This window comes from Panicum virgatum, chromosome 1N, assembly GCF_016808335.1.
Source record: "Panicum virgatum strain AP13 chromosome 1N, P.virgatum_v5, whole genome shotgun sequence".
NCBI lineage: Eukaryota > Viridiplantae > Streptophyta > Magnoliopsida > Poales > Poaceae > Panicum > Panicum virgatum.
This window is the reverse complement of record NC_053145.1, coordinates 50837587-50851830: the sequence shown is the minus strand read 5'-3', so window position 1 is coordinate 50851830 and position 14244 is coordinate 50837587. Positions and strand designations below refer to the sequence as shown.

Below are 14244 nucleotides of genomic sequence, written 5' to 3'. Positions count from 1 at the left end.
TTCTAGCTACACAAGCAAGAAGATGATTAGCAAGCTACACAAGCTAACTAATCACTAGAGAGCAACTACACAAGCACAAGATATATATGAATGTAAATACAAGGCTTGTGATTTAGAGAATGCAAACCACCGAGAAGAGTAGACAAAATTGACACGGTGATTTTTATCCCGAGATTCACTTGGTTGCCACCAAGCTAATCCCCGTTGAGACAAGCTCCAAGGTTGCCGCCGATCCTCTTGTTAGTAGTGACTCTCAAGTCACACTCTCCCACATGGAGTGCTCACACTGAACTCTAGCACATGATTCGGCCAGACCACTTGTTGCTCTTCACGTCTCGCTCAACTAGAGTTGCTCTTCGCGGCTCCCGCGGGTTGAGCACAATACCCCTCACAATCTCTTCTCCGGAGCATCGCACAATCTTCTAGCGGGCTTCAACGGAGCCTCTTGCCACCAAGCCGTCTAGTAGGTGGCAATCTCCAAGAGTAACAAGTACACCGGCTTGCAACACGATCACCTAGTGCCACTTGATGCAATCTCTCAAAGCAATCGCACTAGAATCGCTCTCTCACTCGATCGGATGATTACTATCAAGTTAGAGTGAGTAGAGGGCTTTCAAGCACTCTCACACATGGACACCAAGTCCCCAAGGTGCTCAGCAACCTCAAATGGCCGGCCACACCTTCTATTTATAGAGGGAGGCCCCAAACTAGCCGTTACCTCAGATCCCCGTTGAAACAGAGCACTCGCGGACTGTCCGCCTCACAAAAACCGGACTGTCCGCCATTCAAACCCAACGGCTAGATCTGTAATGATTATGTGTCAGAGTCGACCGTTAGAGCCCTTCGCGGACTGTCCGCGCCCTATGGGCGGACCGTTCGCCGTTCAGACACTCTGAAACACTCCGAGAGGCAGCGCCTCTGGACAAACTGAAAGTAGAGGGGTGGACCGTCCGCACCCCTTGGGCGGACCGTCCGCCCTTCACATCGTGCAACCCACCAGAAGCGAAAACGTCTCTGGACATTTTCTCAAAAGACCCGCGGACTGACCGCACTCTCAAAAGACCTGCGGACTGACCGCACCCCATGGGAGGACCGTCCGCCCTTCACTCTTAAATCCCACCAGAGACCCAAGACGTCTTTGGTCAATTTGTTAAGTGACCTGCGGACCGTCCTTGCCCCTGGGCCGGACCGTTAGCAGTCCAACCTTTCAGCCCAAGCCAGAGAAACAATCTCTCTGGACGAATTCTTTAAAACACCTGCGGACTGTCCGCACCCCAGGGGCAGACCGTCCGCAGTACGGCCTTCAAGCACAAACAGAGCTGCAACCTCTCTGGACAAAAAAGAATTATACTTGCGGACTGTCCGCCCAACCGGGCCGGACCGTCCGCCCGTCACTTCTTTTTCCCATAGGTTGATCAACATCAACCCCAACAGCTTCTCCTTTGTAAATGTGCCAACACTACCACGTGAACAACACCATGTGCATGTGTGTTAGCATTTCACAATCATTTTCAAAGGATTTTCACTTGACCTCTCCACGCCACTCGATCCTAGCAACATCGCAATGTTAGATCGCTCAAGTGGCACTAGATGACCGATATGCAAACAAGTTTGCCCCTCTTGATAGTACGGCCATCTATCCTAAATCCGGTCATGCACTTCTCTACACAACCTTTGACCGGTGAAATGAAATGCCCTACAAGTCATACCTTTGCCTTGCGCATTCTATTTCATCTTCCCAAATGTTGATGCCACACAAGCACCAAACTCCATCAAGCCTTTTGATCATCATCATAAGTCAACACTTGGCTTGATCTTCCTTGAATGATATGATCCACTCCATATCATCACATGACCTCTTTGGTCCATCGATCTTAACCTTGCTCGCTGTTCACCGTTGCCTTGGTCCATCGGCGCAAAATCTTGCCCAAGCTTCACCGCCTCGTGGTCCCTCGCTTCAAAGCCTTGACTTGTCCTTCTCCATTGCAACCGGTCCATCAAGCCAAGCCTTGTCATGATCTTCTCCACTTTGGTCACATAATTCCATGTCATGTCTCATATGCAATGAGTTCCTCCATAACACTACATGAGCATAGCATCAACCCTTAGCCATTTCTCCTCCATGGCACATGTTGCTCATACTAGTGTCTTTGTGTGGACTAATCACCTGTGTATCTCAACATAAATACTTATTAGTCCACCTAAGTTGTCACTCAATTACCAAAACCAAACAAGGGCCTTTCAGGCCTCGCCACCACGGCTACAGCGGCGGCCTGCACATGTGATGGCAGCGGCGGCGGCGGCCCGTGGCTACGACTGCTCTCGACGGCGAAGCCGCGAGCGGAACGGCCCTTTTACTTGGCTGAGCTCCAGGTGGAGGATAGCTTTACCCCGTCGGTGGCTGCCGTCGTGGGGTGCTTGCATCTGAGTGCAGCAGTAGCACTGACGCTTAGGATCTGCTGGGCGCCATATGGGCATGCTGGTAGAGCTGCGAGGGGGTCGCCGGTCATCGTGCACTGCATTGCTTCTTGTGTGCAGGTTATCGAGCGAAAGCTTAGCTTGGTCCTAAACTGCCAGTGATGATGGTGCCATGGGCATCTTTTTCCTTATTGAAGGCGTTACCGTGAGAACCTCAACGTTCAAGGACAGATCCAAGTGAAAATCAAAGAACTGGCGCACTGGTTCGGACGACAACAACATCTTGATGCTGCTCTCCTCTTGAGGTGTCGTCTTGGGGTCCTTGATGGCGATATCTTAGTCAGCTTGAAGCAATGGCGGTGTTGGATTTGTTTGCATAGTAGAGATCGACTCAGTGCGGTTTCTAGATCACAGGGTGACCGGACGACACCGAACCATCGACAATCCTTACATCAAAAGTTTCTAAGTAGACAGTTAATGTAAGATTTTTGTTACTACATGAGGACCAAAACAAATTTAAAGTAAGGATGTAGAAGAAGTTTAAAACTTAGTCCTTTATTCTTTCTTTCTTATTCTTCTGTTTCTTATTTTTTGTGTTTCTTGGTTGGAGGTTTGAAGTCTAAGTACTCATGTAAACTTCTAATTTAGTGGCTAGATGTATTTCTTAATGGTCGTACCGTCGTAGACATTCAATTGTGAATGTTAAAGACTGGTTTCCTTAATAAAAAGAACTAATCAAACCTGATAATCGGTCGCAGGGCGCGCACACGGACACGTGGTTGGAACGCACAGATCGCTGGTTCGCCGGCATGCACTTGGAAAAATCATACCATTTACGAAATTCAAGTGCACGAGGCCGCCAATGGCTTTGCCTCTTCGCTGGTACTCCGTAGTATCAGTACGGTCCAGTAGCTCGCCGGAGATCATTCTCACCTAAAATCCGGCCCAATTTTTTGCGCTCCAACGTTACGGGCAGTGCTCCAATAGTTGGCTCCGTGTTTCTTTCTTTCGTGTCCAACGCAGACGTGACTGATTATCTGCCTACTTGCCTCACGGGAGACACGACGTTCATGGCATCAGGTACTACGGTTCCTGTGAATCCACGCAACGCAGCTGACAAAACCCATGGACCGATCGAGTTTTTGCTTGGTACAGCTGCCTACTTACTACTAGCAGCTAGCACATTGCACAGTGGATGTACATCAATGTGGAAACAGTCCATGGACCGTGATGCACCGCCAACATACGAGTATGTGCTGGGTACACGGCTGGCCTAGTGGCCTGGCAGTTGGGTGCAGGAGCAGCACGCCTGTGGAATACTAGTTGGGATAAAACGTGACCCGAAAAGTAGGGCACTCGGACCAAATAATGACACAAGCGTCTCGTACGGCTGGCTGGTGGCTGAGCTGGTGGCTGGTTTATTGGGAGGAAAAAGTACTGCTGGCTGGCTGACTGATAGGTGGCTGAGCTGATCTGGTGTGAGAGGAAAAACACTGTTTCTGGCTGGTTGGAGGTGCCAGCCGAATAAAGCGCGGCTGCGGCTTTGAAGCTATACCTGATCAACGCTGACAAGATCATAGGAACAACCGCGACAACATTGACACAAGGCCATAGTCTTCAAAACTACGTAGTACTATTCCAGGGAATTGATAGCACGTTGAAACGTACACTATCTCTTGCCTAGCATTTGTTTTTTTTTTGAGTTTGTATTGGTTCATTGTAGAGCTAGCCTAGGTCAAACCAGGGTTTTAAGCAAGAAAGTGTTAATTACTTGCTTAGTATATAGAGTATTGGAATTTGGAAAAGAAGATGAGAAGAAAAATACAACCATTGATAATTCCACAACCCACGGACTAATCTAGAGGCTAAACATAAGTCAACATTGCATAACGTGCAAAGAAAACACCATCCTTGGTCAAAATCACATTGCAACACAAAAAAAAATTGAAAACTAACGAGGCTGGGCTTGAGAATCATGAATGGACCAAGGGTGTGTTTAGGCTATCCACATTGGATGGAGCAAATGGAGGAGCATTTGTACTGTATATGTACTGTTTGACATTGTAGATATACTGTTTGGCACTGCAGACAGTGGAGGCACGGGGAACGAGGAGGAGAAGGAGCATTTTGCTCCACCGGATACTCCGGCCGCTGTGGACGGTCTTAGATACCCAAAAACCCCCTAAAATCCAAACTTTCCATCACATCGAAACATTAAATATAGCAAATGATCTATGCATGGAGTACTAAATGTAGGTAAATAAAAAAACTAATTGCATAGTTTTGATGTACGTTGCGAGACGAATTTTTTGATCCTAGTTAGGTCATGGTAGGACAATATTTACCACAAACAAACGAAAAATGATACAGTATACTACAATGTATGGTGTGACTTTTCGCATCCCTTTTCCCTCCATCTAAACACAACTCAACTGACAATTTCCAATTCGTTGCATTGATGAGTTTACGACCAGAAGAAGTAGGCCGCCGCCAACCGGCGACCAAACTAACCCCTTCCTTCCCCGCGTAAAACCAAACGAGCCTGGGCACCCAAACCCCATTCCATTTTCCATTTTTCTTTTTTGGCTCGTAGTCAAAACCCAGCTCGCCGCCGCCTCCTCTGTCCTCGCCACTTATTACTCTGCCTCCTCCCTGTCTCTCTCGCAGCAGAGGTCAAACCAAAAAGCCCGCACCCCGCCGCAACCCCGGCCCAACCCACCGCCGCCACCGCTCTCCAAGACTCCAATGGCGGCTCCCCTTGCCCTTCAAAATGGCCTTTCCCCTCGACCGATCTCCCTCGCAATCTTCCTCTAGCGGGAGCGGATCGAGTTGAATCTGCGGCCGCGAGAGTGCCGTGGAGCGAGCAATGGAGGGGGTGTGGAGGAAGGCCAAGAAGGCGATGGGCGCCGGCCTGTGCGTGCACCTCCCCGCCGTCGCCGGCGACCGGGAGGGCGGCGCGTCGGATGCGGTCTCCCTGGACTCTGCGGCGGCGGCGCACGCATCGGCGCCGAACACGCCGGCGGCGACGGCCACGGCGGAGGCCAGCGGCACCCGCGCGCTGCGGAGGTCCAAGTCCGGAGGCAAGTCCTCCAAGGTGAGACCTTTTCTCCCCCTCCATTGTCCGAGCAAGTCTCTCTCCCGTCATTCCGAGTTAAGATTTGCGCTTGGTGCGCCGGCAACCTGGCACGCGAGGGGAGGGGGAAGCCTTGCAGCCTTAGATGCGGGATGTCGCCGGGACGGAGGCCGGCTTGCCACCCGTCTGGGTTGTTTTTGGTTGGAGCTGGGTATAGATTGGAGCAATGTGGCTTCGCCCGTGAACCATTTGTCTCCAAATGCGGTGTTCACCTGGTCGGCAAATTTTGGATCACTGGATGGGTGTTTTAGTTTGGTTTCTCCTGCTTGCGTCCAGCATTTTTGTATGCATCTGATTTTTTAATCTCGTGTTTTTGTCTTAATCTGCGGTTCTACTAGCCCGGATTTGTCATTTGTCGCTTTGTCTCCCAGTTGAAGATCTAAACAATCGCATATTCTTCCTGCGGGAGCATGTATTCATGACAAGAACCCATTTTTTCCTTGCGGATGCTGGTGTTTTATTTCACCGCAAATTACTCGAGAGAACACATCCAAAATAGATGCATCTTTGCAAGATGATGTCACTTTCTGTTGTGAATATTCCGTTGCATTCTATTTTCTCATATAACTTTGTGCTGTTTTCCCATGTACAGTTTCTTCAGTTTCGTTTTCTCTTCTCAGATCTCATTCTCAGAGATTCTTAGGGATTTTGGCGTGCCGTGAGTTTGCTTGTTTTGTCTAGATATCCTTTCAAGGCGCTTTGGGGCGCTGATTGGTGATTGCTATGTCGTGTGTGTGATATGCATAGCTTAACGTAAGCTTCTTTTCTACTGCCCCAACTTGCTCCTCCCCGAAAGAGAAAGTTGGCTCCTTTGCTGACCAACTTGCCAACTTCCCATTATGTTCACGTGTATCATCTTCTCCCTTCTACCACTCGCCTATAAATTTTGTAATATCTTTAAATGTCAAACGACATTTTCAACTCGGGTTGCTGTCCATGAACAGGAATAACAAATCTCCAGCATTACTGCTACCCTGCAAGTATTTTTTTTGCATTCAACTGTTTTCATATAGGACGCTCCTCTGTATCCAGTTGTCATGACAGGCTCGTGAGTTCTTTGAATGTTCTATGATCTGAAATTTTCTTGATATGATCTTTGTGTGGTTGGGTCGAGGCATCGGTGCCTTTATTGATGGCTTCATGCCTTTTTGTTTAATGGGTTATGTCTGATTTGGTTATAATTGTGTTTGGAAGTGCCCCTGTTTGACCAGCAACCTCACAAGTATTTATCCCATAGGGTTGACATTTATGCACATTACGGTTCTAAATTTGCTTGTTCTGGTCAAAGGTTAAGGCAACAGTGTAAGGAAAATACAAACTACACTATTTGTTTATTGGGAGGCCTGGATAGTTGCCTTTGAAAGATTAGTTTGGTAACCTTTTCAAAGTTGACATTGTGGCAAACTTACATGGGATAACATGATTGGGTCAAATTTTTGTGGCAAGGATTTTGACAATACTTTTGTCTGTTTGTCCAGCCAGGATTTCCAAATATTCATGCATGTTCGCATGTTTTCTTATGCAGATATGGGTTACAAGTTTGTACAGTGTGCTAGTATTAACATGCAATAGAAAGTGCCTTTTGGGGTTTAGTTTGTTGTATGATGGTGGTTAATTTGATTTTTGTTTTGTCAGACTCTAAATAAACACCATTTTGGTAGGATCTCTGTAGAATAGTGATGAATATTAATTTTTGTAGTCTCTTTTTGTTGTGAGGTCCTATTTCTCTAAAATTAAGTATATGTATTGTTACTTGTGATCTGTATGTCCATTCATCCTGCCTTCTTTGGAAAAAGTAAATAGATAAATTAACACACCTTTTGTTCTTTTGTCAACAGAGAATGTGCGCTATATGTTTTGACTCCATGAAGCCGGGTCATGGACAAGCCCTATTCACTGCTGAATGTTCTCATATGTTTCACTTCCACTGCATCTCCTCCAGTGTGAAACATGGAAACCATGTATGCCCAGTTTGCCGGGCAAAGTGGAAAGAGATCCCCTTTAATCGTTCATTATCTTCTATAGTTCCCCGTGGGAGAGGTGGGTTGAATGTAAACCAAGCTCGATTACCCCAGCAAGATGCCTACATGGCTCTTCTCCGCCCAGTTCCAAACCGCCAGCGAGAACCTCCTGTCTTACTTGCTTCTGAGCCAATAGACTTCAATGATGATGAACCTTTGCAGAAGATGGAGTCTGCTAAAATTGGATCTAGTAGAACTGTATTAGTGAAGACATATCCAGAGTTTTCAGCTGTTCCACAATCATCTCAAGATGACTTTGCGGTTCTGATCCATCTAAAGGCTCCATATGCTAACCCAGAGCAGGTCACAGGCAGATCGGTCAATGTAACCTCAAACAGGTATCCTACATCTCGTGCTGCTGTGGATCTTGTTACCGTGCTTGATGTTAGTGGAAGTATGGCAGGCACTAAACTGGCACTCTTGAAGCGAGCCATGGGGTTTGTTATACAGCACCTTGGGCCATCTGATCGGCTTTCAGTTATTGCTTTCTCATCTACTGCCAGAAGGTTGTTCCATCTCCGAGGGATGTCACACTCTGGCAGGCAGCAGGCCTTGCAGGCTGTCAACTCACTTGGTGCTAGTGGTGGCACAAACATTGCTGATGCACTGAAGAAAGCTGCTAAGGTTATTGAGGACAGGAGTTATCAGAATCCAGTATGCAGTATCATTCTCTTGTCAGATGGCCAAGATACGTACAATATTCCCTCAAATATTACAGGCACTCGGGCAGATTATAGGTCACTAGTTCCATCTTCCATTCTAAATCACACATTTCGCTTAGTGCCTGTGCATGCATTTGGTTTTGGAGTAGACCATGATTCAGATGCTTTGCATTCAATTGCTGAGGCCTCTGGTGGTACATTCTCTTTTATTGAGGATGAAGCTGTGATTCAGGATGCATTTGCTCAGTGTATAGGTGGGCTTCTCAGCGTAGTTGTTCAGAATATGCAACTAACTGTGGAGTGTGTGCATCCTGGTGTTTTCCTTCGCTCCATCAAATCTGGTAGTTACCTAAGTAAGGTGGCTGCAAATGGGCGAAATGGCTCAATTGATGTTGGTCATCTCTATGCTGACGAGGAGAGAGACTTTCTGCTGTCGGTGAGCTTACCACAATGTCGTGAACAGATCACACTTCTGAAAGTTGCTTGTGCCTACAAAGATTCATTAACAAGTGAAGTCTTCAAGATTCAAGGTGACGAGGTAAAGATCTTGAGGCCTAAATCACCCACATCAGAGCCAGTTTGCATGGAGGTTGATCGTGAGAGAAATCGTGTCTGTGCTGCTGATGCTATTGAGGCTGCAAGGGCTGCTGCTGAGAGAGGTGCTCTTTCTGATGCTGTGACAATTCTTGATGATTGCCGGAGGATACTATCAGAATCCTATGCAAGCAGGAGTGGGGACCGTCTGTGCACAGCCCTTGATGCAGAGCTGAGGGAGATGCAAGAGAGGATGGCCAACAGGCAACGTTATGAGGCTTCAGGGCGGGCTTATCTGCTGTCTGGATTGAGCTCACATTCTTGGCAGAGAGCCACCACACGAGGTGATTCCACCGACAGTGCTACACTTGTTTACTCTTATCAGACACCATCAATGGTTCAGATGCTGCAGCACTCACAGAACCACTGCCCTTCACCTCAGGGCCCATCGCAGGTCCGACAACCTAAGATACTCTTGGCGAAACCGCAGCCTAGGTAGAAGGTAACTTGCCATTATCTTGCGAAGCAAGCGCACGGATCACGGTGAAGAAATTTCATTTGTATCTTTGTAGGTCATAACGTAGTGCCTTATCACCTGTCTTTTGTTTCTCTTGTTTGAGTCATGGTGGTGGTGAGGCTTGGAGGTAAATATATTCTGGCGGTATACTGGGGAAGGTGGAGAGGGGCTTTGGTGGTAAATACATTGTGGGGGGTATACTCCTGTGGTGTGAAGGAATAAGTAGACTAGTATAGTAGAGGAGGTGCTGGAGAAACTGTGTAATAGCTTCAATGGGGTAAGATGGAGCTAGGTAGTTTAGGGTCAGGTCAGTTCATTGCGCTATTGTATCTTTTTTACCTATCATATTTGGTGGTGTAGATAAGAGGGTCCTGTCTTGGGGTGGTATATCATGGAATCTATGGAAATTTTGATTTGGTGGTGTAATGCTATTCCATGGTCCCATAACTATTTGTCCAATTTATTAGCTGGTGCTTACCAACACTCTTGTTCCAATTATTTCTTAGCTAAAATGATGCAGCACATGCTGTGAGGCGTGTTGGTACTTGCAACTTGCTCGTGCCTCTTGTTACTTTGTGTGCAGTTGGACTCGAATTTGGTCAGATTCTGCTTATGAATTCTACTCCTTTCCTACTTTGCCCGGTGCCTAGACGATAGAAACAAAATGACTATGGTCTGTTGACAGCAGACATCAAGGATCTCTGAGACCTGATATAAATTCCTTCTATGAATATCTTCAAGGAATTAGCTATGCTCGGAGACTAGCAACCAACGTGGTTGAACCGTGACCATTGTTTCTGTTTACCCCTATCTCTGCCTTTTGTCTTTCCTTTTTGTGTTTCTCTTATTCTAGCTTCTTTTAGGTTTCTAGCCTACTCCAATTTGCTTGGGATAAAAGCTATGTTGTTGTTGTAGTAGCAGTAATGCAGTTCTAGTGATATCTGTGGTCGTATTTCCTCCAATTCATCGAACACTTCACCATAAAATTGTTGACTAGCTTTGGAGTGCTAGGTATATGAGATAAATCACTTGCAAGGTTAACACAAAATACACAAAATCTAGGACACTTCTAGAAAAACGAATAACATCAAGTACTATATGCGTGAACTGCTGGTATTCCAGATGGGCTGAACTACAAAGAACAATGTTTGACACGAATTAAAAAATAAATAAATTATAAACTTCATCAATGCATCTACCGTTGCTAAACCCGGAGAGCACAATGTTTCCCTGATTAACAAAGAACAGAATCTGATAGCGCTAAGCTTCTACTCATGGCAAGACGACACACCTAGTTGCATATACTACGAAAACAAAAAAGCTCCTTGCCGCGCATCCACCGCTACCACTACTGCGGCGTCCTCAGCTGCTTCCTCGCCTGCTGCGGCCGCCTGGCCGGGTCGTCGGGCGGTGCCGGGATCTCGTTCCTGACCCAGCACGGCGGCGAGGCCTCGCCGCGTCCCAGGCGGGGCTTGCACTCGATCACCGTCTGGACGTAGAATCGCCCCTGGTACCTCACGGGCCCCGTCAGCACCACGTCCACGGCCGCCTCCCCGCGGGCGAGCTCGTCGGCGAGGCGGTCCCGCGCGAACTGCGGCACGGGCACCCCGGTGCCCCACGCCATGACGGACGAGACCTCGGTGGTGTTCTCGTTCCGGCCGCAGAACCCCGGGACGGGGCCGCTCGCCAGCCGCGCGCCGCGGTAGGACACGACCGCCGTGCTGCGCTCGACGCACGCGGTGCTCCACTTGCGCGGCTCCTTGATGCGGACGGTGAGGTCGAAGGTCGGGTCCATGGCGGCGCGCGCCGGGTCGAGCCCCGAGAAGGCCGCGACGGCGACGCTGTACTCCGGGTACTTGCCGTTGCCGGAGGACCACTGGTAGGTGTAGTAGAGCAGGGGCACCATGATCACGAGCGCCAGCAGCGCGCCGAGGACGCCCGGGAGGATGTCCATGAAGAATCCCCTCGCTTGGTCGCAGCAGCCGCCGCCGCCGTCCTCGTCGTCGAGGAGCCGCTCGTCAGTTCCTCGCTCGTGCGCTCCCATGGCGAGGCAAGGCGAGTCGACGCGAAGCACTTCTCGATCTCTTTCTCGTCGGGTGATCTCGTTGCGTGCGTGCGGGTTTTGGGGTTGAAGAACTTGGAGGAGGCGTTGGAGCACCTGACCGTGTCGCGATTCGTGTGTTTATATGAGGGACCGGATCGCCATTGGGAGACGAGTTTGGATTGGAGTGCCGGTTGGTTCCTCTCCACGAGTTCGGCAATGGCACGCCATGACGAGACCCAATCGTGGACGAGACGATCTTGTATTGTACGCTGATATATATACACGTGCAGCCAGATCAATCAATCCCCTCCGAGGCCACGGAGACAAACCACCAAAGCCGGCGGGGTTGGCGATGGGCGCGTACGCCGAACACGCGCAGCCGATGCTGCCCCGCCATGGCAGCGGCTCCTCCCACCGTCGGCGAGATCCTCCCGATCCCGGCCTCTGCGCAGCTTGTCTTTTCATCATCTGCATCGCCGCCGTGGTAGGCGCGCCACTCGCTGCGCTCTTCTGGTACCTCGACCAATCCTCGATGTCGCCGGAGTACTCCGTCGCCATCACCGCCGTCTCGGGCCTCGACCCCGCGACGGATCTGCGGCCGGGGCGCGGCGTGCTCAGCCCGGTGTTCAACCTCACCGTCGGCATCGCCTCGCGCAGCACGCTGGCCGGAGGGTGCATCAGCCCCGGCACGTCCATCAGGGTGTCCTACTCGCACCTCCACCTCCCCATGGCCAGCGGCCGCGCGCCGGACATGTGCGTCGGGCCGGGGCAGTCGGCCGAGCCGCGCGCGGCCGTGGCGCGCGGGCACGACGTGGCCGTGCCGGGGTTCCTGGTGGACAGCCTCGCCGAGGACATGAGGCGCGGGGACGCCCTGTTCCAGGTCCAGCTCACGGGCCTGCAGGCGTCTGCTTCTCCGGAGGAAGAACGCGGCCGGGCGTGGAAAGTGGTGACGTGCTGGGTTCGGGCCGGGGAGGCCGCCGCCTTGGACAGGCCGTGGCCGTGCTACGAGACCTGGAAGGACATCGACAGCATGCCGGAAGAGGATTCCGGCTACGTTCCGCGCCCAGTACCAACTGCCGGACACCGTTCAATCTAGGAAGAATTGTGACATCGTGTCAGTTGTGATTGTGACATCATGTAGTCTACTTTAGTTATGCACCTTTTCAAGAATTCGTATTGATCGTCATCTACTGATCTTCCTCTGGCAGCGTCAGTTTTTTTTTTTTGGTTCACTAATGCTTTTGCCTACACGTATTTCCTTTTTTTCTTTGTTCTTTTGTTAGATGCAAGCTGGAGTTTTAGGCAGCTACTCTCTCCGTCACAAATTATTAATCATTTCGATTTTTTTAGGCGCACAAATTTTTGTATGCATCTAGATATATTTTATGTCTAGATGCATAGAAAAATCTACATATCTAGAAAAGCCAAAACGACTAATAATTTGGGACGGAGGGAATAGCTAGATAAAAGGTTTTAACATGTTTGCAGTCCTCACTCATCTCAGTTTCTTTGTGTAAAAGAATTTGTTCACTGTGAATCAAGTTGTGCAAATAATTTTCATTTTTGAAAATTTCAATCGAAGCACAAAAGATAGCTAAATGTTAAATAGCTACTGTCTTTATTTTTTTGGACGGTAATGTAATGTATGTGGTCATATTTCTGTGATTCTGAAGAATTTAAACAGATTTACAAAGCAACCCAAATCATTAGTACATTAATTTTCTACATTGTACTTGGCGTTTCTTGCATCTGTGATGATATGGTTGGGTAGTTTAGGCTAAAACAATGTCAAATGAAAATATTGTCAACTGCAAAATTTTATACCTCGTGTCTTTGATGTTGAGCTTTTGCCCATCTAAGATCATCCAATTTCATATGATTTTTTTAAAAAAAATCTTGTGAATGGTGATTTTACAATTTAGAAAGGGAATGAGGCTTTTATAGTGCACACTCATCGCTGCCGATTTGTACCAAGAACTGGTATGGTGGCCAAAGTGGTTATAGCCATCGTTAAGTATTGACTGTTTTAACTTTCACCGTCTGTCCGTATCTTAAACCCATAAAATTTTTATCACATGTTCCAACGACCACCTAGTAACAAACTGGTCTACACCACCAGTTTGAGCTCAACCGGTACTTTGAAAATGACCAAATCTATAGTTGTATTTACTACGAATTCAGTGGGATTTGAATCACTATGGCAGAATTGCACTTTGATCATTCATTGTACAGAGAATTAAATTAGAGTGTATTGACCAATTAACCATCAAGATTATATTAGAGTGCATGCAGCATATGGACCTTGATTCCTGCAGATCTAACGATTTTTGGTTTTCCTTTGGTACAGAGAATTATTCTTTAGTTTATACTGATTTAATTCAATACTACTTACTACGCACATTTCAGAAAAAAAAGGAATGCTGCATAAATGAGAATAAGCTATGTGTATGTTATGTTTGGATTTCCTTTTTATATATAGCATAATCTACGTTCTGCTATCGAAGAAGCGAATTTTCTTCTTATATATCTTTGCATTGCCTTTCTTATTTGCCTCCACAGCATTAGCCGGGTCGTACACTAGTCCAACAAATACATACTACTATCTTACTATTACTAATTGGAGGCTCCTTTCAAGCTTCCACACGAAACCAGCTAGGATCCTAAGTGGACACTCTACAAAAATAGAGAAATTCTAGAAATTCTCACAAAAATCAGAAACATCCGGCCATCAATCCGACAATTCTAATTATAATAGCCATCGGATCTGTTATCTTTTCTAACAATTACCCACCTCTGTCATTATGAAAATAGACTAAAGTAACCCCCTAAATATATATCTAAATTACCCACATTTGCCATTATAAAAAACTAAAGTAAACCCCTAATCTTCGTGTAAATTACCCACATTTGCCATT

At 47.8% G+C, this 14244-nt stretch overlaps 1 protein-coding gene across 1 annotated transcript; it reads left to right on the top strand.

Moving 5' to 3' along the window:
• The first annotated feature begins 4977 nt into the window (after positions 1-4977).
• Positions 4978-9783, top strand: LOC120656476 (E3 ubiquitin-protein ligase WAV3-like). Its single transcript, XM_039934572.1, has 2 exons — positions 4978-5512; positions 7390-9783. The coding sequence occupies exons 1-2, from the start codon at positions 5285-5287 to the stop codon at positions 9265-9267; spliced, it is 2106 nt and encodes a 701-aa protein (XP_039790506.1). The 5' UTR covers positions 4978-5284; the 3' UTR covers positions 9268-9783.
• The last annotated feature ends 4461 nt before the right edge of the window (positions 9784-14244 follow it).